At 48.6% G+C, this 7800-nt stretch overlaps 1 protein-coding gene across 2 annotated transcripts in view; it reads left to right on the top strand.

Annotated features, from left to right (window-relative positions):
- SPOCK2 (SPARC (osteonectin), cwcv and kazal like domains proteoglycan 2) overlaps positions 1–7800 on the top strand; it is a 50872-nt gene that overhangs the window by 40147 nt on the left and 2925 nt on the right. For both annotated transcript variants that reach the window (XM_039547502.1, XM_039547503.1), the window contains 3 exons: positions 4398–4616; positions 6244–6306; positions 6901–7038. In XM_039547502.1, coding sequence (XP_039403436.1) covers positions 4398–4616; positions 6244–6306; positions 6901–7038 — 420 coding nt within the window. The remainder of the gene's footprint in view (positions 1–4397; positions 4617–6243; positions 6307–6900; positions 7039–7800) is intronic.

The raw sequence follows: 7800 nt of genomic DNA on the forward strand, positions 1-7800 counted from the left end.
AAACTGCAGATCTGTCATTTGTGGACACGCAAAGCCCCCTCCCTCATACTGGTTGTGATGAGGCGGGAACAAAGGTCTGTAGAGTGATGGAGACTGTGCTCAGTGCAGTCAGGTCTGGTGCAGGCATTTCAGTTTGCTAAGTTCAGTGTCCATTAGTTCCATTCTTCCTGCCTCTGTGGCAGAGTGGGCTGAAATGCAGACCACGATTAATATGGTCTAGGATTTCTCATATTGCAGCACTGCAATTGAACCTTTGCCCCTTATAGCTCACTGCATAGCCACTATCCCACCATATACCTGCTAAGGTCCAGACACCTGCTTCTCTTGCCCTTGTCACTAGTTTAATGGTCACACAGGCATAGCTTTTATACAGTATCACCCTACCTCAAAAAGAACACAGCCGAAAAAGGAGGGTCCAGAGAAAGGCCATATAAATAATTAGACTTTCCTGCCCATAAGGGGGAAGCACATAGATTGGGATGATTTCCTTTAGAAAAGGGAAATAGAGGCTGTTGTTAGAGGTATATAATAACGAACAGTAAATATGGTATAAAGAACGTGAATCAGGTGCTACTATTTATTCACGTGTTTAGCTACGTATATGGCCCCCATTCATGCACTATCTGAGCACCTCAGTCTGTGATATATTTCTCCTCACAACACCGCTATGAAGTAGGTGAGTGCTATTAACCCTGTTTTACAGATGGGGATTGAGGCACAGAAAGGCTAAATGACTTGCCCATGGCCACACAGGAAGTCTGTGACACAACTGGAAGTTGAACCCCATTCTCAGACTAGACCCATAGCCCCGGCACACCCTTTCCCTCCACTGGCCCGTCCTTACTTTTTGACCTTTTTCATAATTCAAGAACAAGGGGGGCTTTCAATTAAATGAAAAGGCAACAACTCTAAAACAGATAAAAATACATCCTTTTTTATACAACACCTAGTTAATCTATGGAACTCACTGCCAATGTGTATTTTGAAGAGAAGAACTTAGTAGGGCTCAGACAAGGAATAGACATTGAGCTATGTAATCAGAATTTCCTCCATGGTTTCATTAGCCAGGATAAAAATATATAAGGGACATTAATCATCCTGCTTTGGGGCATAAACCAGTCACTCCTGGGCATGCTTGCACTAGGCTTTTTTGCCCCAAATATCCCACCGTTGCTTCCACCAGTCCGGTTCTCCTGGTTATAGTGACAGTGGGAATGCTAGTGACAATGGGACTCCAGGCAGCCCCCAGTGTTTGAAGCATCCCATGGTCTAACCTTGCGTCTAACACATCTATGTGGCCCAGTGCTTCAACGTCTGTGTCTGCCAGCAACTTGTCTATGCCAGTGCTGCCAACAGTGGAGCTGCATCAGGGCCAAAGCCACAGGGGGTGAATTCCCTGATGCTGTCAGTGGTGACATGGGGCCAGATTCCCAGTTGGTGTAAATCAGTGTAGTACCCTTGGCTTCAACAGAGCTATTCCAATTTACATCAGCTGAGGGGCTGGGCCAAGACTTGGGTATTGGATCTCCATTCCTTTATTCCTAAATCAGGCTAATGCAAATAATGCGGTGTTTCCTCCCCAAAGGGAGTATAGATTATTGGACTGGGAGAGCAAAATTACCAGTGGCTTGGCACATGAATTCTGGAGTGTGCTTGCTGACATGTCTAAAAGGCTTTCAGGTGGGCTGTGGGAGTCCTATGCTGCTAGACGCATTCGCTGACGACAGTGTTCTGAATTTCCAGTGGATTGTTCCATTCAGGACAGCTGTCTGACATGCCATGTATGTCCATCAGCATGAGATGTGTTTGACATGTACCTTTTCCATTCAGGACAGCTGTCTGACATGCCATGTATGTCCATCAGCATGAGATGTGTTTGACATGTTGGGTACCTTTTTCACAACCTATGCCCTTAATCTAGATCAGCCGAGCTCAAATGAGACCTACTGTCATGTGCATTTTGGTGAGGGGCCTACGTGAGAGAGGCAGGCAGGGCTTGTGGTACATGTCAGTGTCCTGGGGAAACAAGGCACAGTAAGGTGCATTCACAGTGCTGCTTTCCCTGACATCAGCCTCATAGCTGATAGCCCAGAGGCCACAGATGTGCCATGCTAAAATGGGAGATTGCAGGCTGCTGATGAAACCCACAGGGCTGAGAAGTATCCAGCAGGGAGGGTTGGGTGAGTGGGTTCCAGTGCAAGATGCATGGAGGGGTGTGTGTGTGTCTTGATTCTCCAATGTGCCCATTCTCTGCTCAGGTACAGTGGAGAGGGAGTCTATCAGGGAGCCAATTGCAGCTCCTTAATTTTCAGTTGCTTGGCACCAGAATTAATTAAAGCTGCAGGGGGTAGGATCCCTCAGGGACCTTCCACCTATGGAGAACTGGGCAAAACAGACCCTAACTCCTCTACTCCCCTTCCCCACCTGACACACTTCTCCTTCCCCTTACACTGGGGCAGAGGTTTCCAGTGCAAGAGACACAGTGGAGCTGACTGCTCTAGCTTTATTCTGGTAGAGAGTCCCCCTACACACAGCCAGGGGGAATCTCCAGCTGTTTTACATTCATTTTGCACCACATAGTGAACTTGGTGGCCAGAGAATCTGGCTCATAATCTCGGGGAGAGAACGTTGTCCCAGGATAAGGTCAATGTGGTATATAAATACCAAGATGAAGCTGGTGCATTTTCAGATAGGACCCACACCTTGTTGTTGGACAACCTTGTGCTGTGACCTTACAAGACCTCCTGCTGTAAGCAGGGTTGGATCAGGACTGGATTTGGCAGGGAAAACTTCATAGAACATCTAGGTGCTACAGGAAGTGGGGCTGATATCCTTCCTTTTTGAGTCAGTGCAGGACCAATGTTCTAGCATGGGGCTAGTTGGAAATTGGGTTCCCTGTGTTGCTGTTTTTAAGATCTCAAAGCAGGCGCCTGACCACATGTGGTTATTAAAGATCCTTTTTATAAGAATAGGCATGTCATCCCTGGATAATTTCCTTCTGCCTACCTGAACTCCCTCTAGTTTCAATGGGAAACTGAAATCCTAGGCTGAACTGTTGTGTAGTACTGCTGTGCTTTGCTAAACAGCTCCCATATTCCATTCTGGAAGCAGCCGCATCTCGGCAGTGAATGAAATGATAATATAAATCTCCTGTGACAATGTTCTATTGAAATGTCTTTATGATTCCAGTGAAGGGTGGTGATCAGACCATTTTATCTGATGGATTTTGGTGCATTGGAGTAAATCTTACTGCATGTGCCATTATTAACCTGCTGCATTCTGGTTGGCTTTGAGACTATCCCAGTGGTATGTTATGGCCAATCCGAGGGCCTACTATGCAGGTAAAAAGATGATAGTTTTTAATGCGTACAGAGCTTTTCTGAGTGGCTGAAAGTGTCCACTGAGTAACTTTTAGGATTGAATAAAGGTTGGCCATGCAGAAACCTGGCTGGTTGGGGTTGTAGCCATTATTGTGTTAGATACGCACTGGTCAGGCAGAATAACGAGAGAGGTCTCTGCATGGCCCATCGGCTATGCCAACTGCTGTGAGCACAAGCAAGGCAAACACTTCAGTGTGCCTATTAAAACGGAGTACCTCCCTGGTCCCGAAGCACATGTGGAGTGTGAAGTGAGCTCAGTCAGGAGGAATCTGGTTAGTTTAAATGTCAGTGAACAAAAATCTCTCAGCTGATTGCTCCTTGGGGGGAATTGGTTTGATGAAATCAGCAGTAGGAGCTGTGTTTGAGGCAGACTTTTCTCTGCCACCCCTTCCCGTGAGTTTTCCTCCCTCAACTCTGATAATCAGAACCATGGGCCATGTTTGTTTTCTCCAGCTGCTAGGAAGTCCATCCAGAGCCAAACTGGCAGCTGCTTTGTACCCTCTCTGAATAGGGAAAGGGAAGCAGCGTTTGAAGAGTGTTGCCCAGAGACACAGCCTAACAATCCTCTATGCTGTGCGGATCTGTGCGTAGCTGGCAGGGATTACAGTTCACAACAATGCAGGACTCATCGGGTGAAGGGCTCAGACTCTGCAGAGCTCAGCTTTTATGCCCTGTGATCCTCCCTGTAGTTCTTCCTGACCTCCTTCACCCTGTATAAATGTGTTCTGCAGCAGAGATCCATTCCATCCCAATGTCATGGTTCCTTAGGCCACATCAGTGTCATGGCCTCATGTCAGGGCACTGTCACAAGGTTAGGGCACTTCACCAGCCCTCAAAAGAAAGCATTCATGACAAAATTGGTCTGGCCTCTGAAAATAAAGACACTGCCATCTGACAGTATCTGTGTGCATGGCGGTGGTGTGGGTGAGGGGATAAAGGCACTTTTTGATTTGACTGTCACTCCTCTCTCTCTGCTGTTCCCTCTCTTTCTCCTGCATTCCCTCCGTTTGCTCACAGTGCTGGACAAGAGCCTGGTGGCCAGTTGCAAGGATTCCATTGGCTGGATGTTTTCCAAGCTGGACACAAACAATGACCTTTTCCTGGACCAGACAGAGCTTGCAGCTATCAACTTAGACAAGTATGAGATTTGCATCCGGCCCTTCTTCAACTCCTGTGACACCTATAAGGACGGCCACGTCTCCACTGCCGAATGGTGCTTCTGCTTCTGGAGAGAAAGTGCGTCGTCACCAGGTTTCCTTTAGAGAGAGCGCTGTTTTGTATGGGCTTTTCAGTCAGCAATTCTATATGGCTATCCAAGAGTCAGTAACTTCACAAAATGTCTGCCCGCTTCTGTAAAGCCCCAGCTGGTTTGACTTTCTTAAGAAATCAGATTACAGAAACTCCCTCCTACTGTGTCCCATTCCAGCAGCTAAGGTCACCTGGAGTGCCTCTGCTGTCAGGTCCCAGGACAGAAATCTCTAGGGCAGAGGTGGCCAACCTGAGCCAGAGAAGGAGCCAGAATTTACTGATGTACATTGCCAAAGAGCATCAGTAATACGTCAGCAGCCCTTCATCAGCTCCCCTCCCGTCCCAGCGCCTCCCACCCACCGTCAGCCCTGCCAATCAGCGCCTCTCCCTCCCTCCCTGCACCTCCCGATCTGCTGTTCTGTGGCGTGCAGGAGGCTCTGGGGGTGAACGGGGAGGAATAAGGGCATGGCAGGCTCAGGGGAAGGGACAGGAAGGGGTGGAGTGGGGGCAGAGCCCGGGGTTGAGCAGTGAGCACCCCCCGGCACATTAGAAAGTTGGCGCCTGTAGCTCCAGCCCCGGAGTTGGTGCCTATACAAGGAGCCGCATATTAACTTCTGAAGAGCCACAGGTTGGCCACCCCTGTTCTAGGGTATTTTCAGAAAAGGCTCCTTCCTACCTTTCATACTGACTTCCTCTGGCAGTTCACCAGAGCCAGGCTTTGGTGACATTCAGGGCCTGTTCAGACAGGCTATTAACTGAATTTCAGGGTGGCAGCGTGGAGTGATTCACAGGCACTGATGGTAGATATTGCTCTAGCCCAGGGATTCTCAAACTGGGGGTCAGGACCCCTCAGGGAGTTGCTAGGTTATTACGGGGGGGGGGGGTCGTGAGTGGTCAACCTCCACCCCAACTGCTTTGCTGCCAGCATTTATAATGGTGTTAAATATAAAAAGTGTTTTTAATTTATAAGGGGGGGGGTCGCACCCAGAGCCTTGCTGTGTGAAAGGGGTCACCAGTAAAAAAGTTTGAGAACCACTGCTCTAGCATTTGTCTTTTGACCACTTTCTGGTCAAAAAGCAGCGAGGCAGCCAGATGCCAGACAAGGGGCTATGGTAATATATATACTGCTGTAAATAGATATAAAGGGCAACAAAGAGCAGAATGTACTTAGAAAACAGTCACCCTACCTAACATTTCCACTGAAGTCCAATATGAGGACAGCCCCATATTATACAATGAACTGGGTGAGGCACTGATGATGAATGGGAAGATCTTGTCAGAAGAGCCACTTCTTCAGACTGTGTCATTCTAACGGAGTGAGACCGTGAGGAAGTTAACTAAGAACCTGCCTGTGTCCAAGGCTCTAGATTCCACTGGCCGGGGGTGGGGAGGGGCTCCCTGATTAGCACATAAAGGAAGCTGGGAGGAGTGGGGTTGGGTGAGGAGAGAGCTTGAGCAAACCTGGTTCTTCTGACCAATTGAAGGCGATTCTCATCCTCCGTTCACCACCAGTCCCCTGGCCACCTCTGGAGGAGGAGTCCTCCCTAAATAGAAACAGGCATGCGTGCTGAGATGCCCACTTAGCTCTAAGAGGTGTTTGCTTTGGGTATTACAGAGCCCCCCTGTCTCGTGGAGCTGGAAAGGATCCAGATCCAAGAAGCAGCAAAAAAGAAACCTGGTGAGTCATGAGCCATGCGAACTTCCCAGTAACGATGGATGGGATGGACATCTCTCCCCCTGTAGCAGGATCTAGTCCTGGCACAGCTTCTGGCCCCTGGGCTTGGCATTGCTAACAGTCTTGGGTTAATCATGGTTGTGAAGTTCTCTCGCCTTTCACATTCCTTCTGAGCAGAGTTGATATCGGCCCCAGCCCCTTTACCTCCTGTAGTTGAGATATTGCCAACCTCAGAATACCAGTATGATATTTCTCACTGTGATGCTTTCGATGTTACTCTGAGTTACTGTTGGACTCATCTGAGACCTTGTTATAAGATGTATGCAACTGTGACATTCTTGCTTCGTGAGCTCTTCCCCCGAACTTCTGATAAATGCACTCTGTGACCTGCCCCTTTGTGCATGCTCCTGGTATTTCACCTTCTTGTGAGGCAGCGTCCACTGCAGGTTGCTGGATTTCTGAGACATTTGTTCAGTAACTCTTTTTAGAACAGCTGAGTCCATCTCCATGTTTCAAATGCAGCAGTAGCTGTTATACTGTACATTTCCTGTTCTCACACTGGGCCCAATTTTGGAGACTCCTGTCATTTTTCCCCAGGTGTTTTCATTCCAAGCTGTGATGAGGATGGATACTACAGGAAGATGCAGTGTGACCAGAGCAGTGGAGAGTGCTGGTGTGTTGACCAGCTTGGCATGGAGCTGACAGGAACACGGATACGTGGAAACCCGGACTGTGGTAAGGACACAGGAGGGAGGAGAGGGAAGTATTCATGTCCATCTGACTTGGCAATGAATGAGCATTGCATCACAGAGGAGCAGCTTTGGCTGTGTTGTTGCTTCAAGAAGAGGCAAGTGACTATCACAGGAGCCATGTAGAGCAAGCACGCCTGCAAATCCTGCACCCAAAGGGCCACCAACGCCTATGCCTGAATGTTAAGAACTCAGGAAATTTGGATCCGGATTCATAGATGGGCCCATTGTGATCACCCAGCCTGGCCTGCATAGCACAGGCCATAAGGCTTCCTCCAATGATTCCTGCATTGAGCCCAACAGATGTGAGGTTAGGTCATAGCAAATTAAAACAAACCTCATCCTGGTCCCTAATGGATGTTCATTTATACTGTAAAACCATTACCCACTTTGGCACAGTTTGTCCTGACCAGAGGATGGTGCGTGAGGAGTACCTCAGATTGGGATAGCAGGGATGTTACTGGTGAGGACAGGGGTACACTGGGAGAGCTGTGTCAAGGCCTGGCGCTGGGATAGAAGGCCCCCGCTGGGAAAGAATGGGTTGCATTGTTAGAACTGGGCAGGGCTGAGTTTGCAAACATTCATCTGTGGGTATGTCTACACTGTAATCGCAGGCAACTCAAGTAGACATCCCCAAGCTACCTTTAATCTAGCTGGCTCCCTCTCTCAGCCTAGAGCAGAATGTTGTGAGGTACGCTGGCCTCCCAACTGAGTGATTTCCCTAACTCGCGCTGTCTTCTTGTTGTAG

This window comes from Mauremys reevesii, linkage group 7, assembly GCF_016161935.1.
Source record: "Mauremys reevesii isolate NIE-2019 linkage group 7, ASM1616193v1, whole genome shotgun sequence".
Lineage (NCBI taxonomy): Eukaryota > Metazoa > Chordata > Testudines > Geoemydidae > Mauremys > Mauremys reevesii.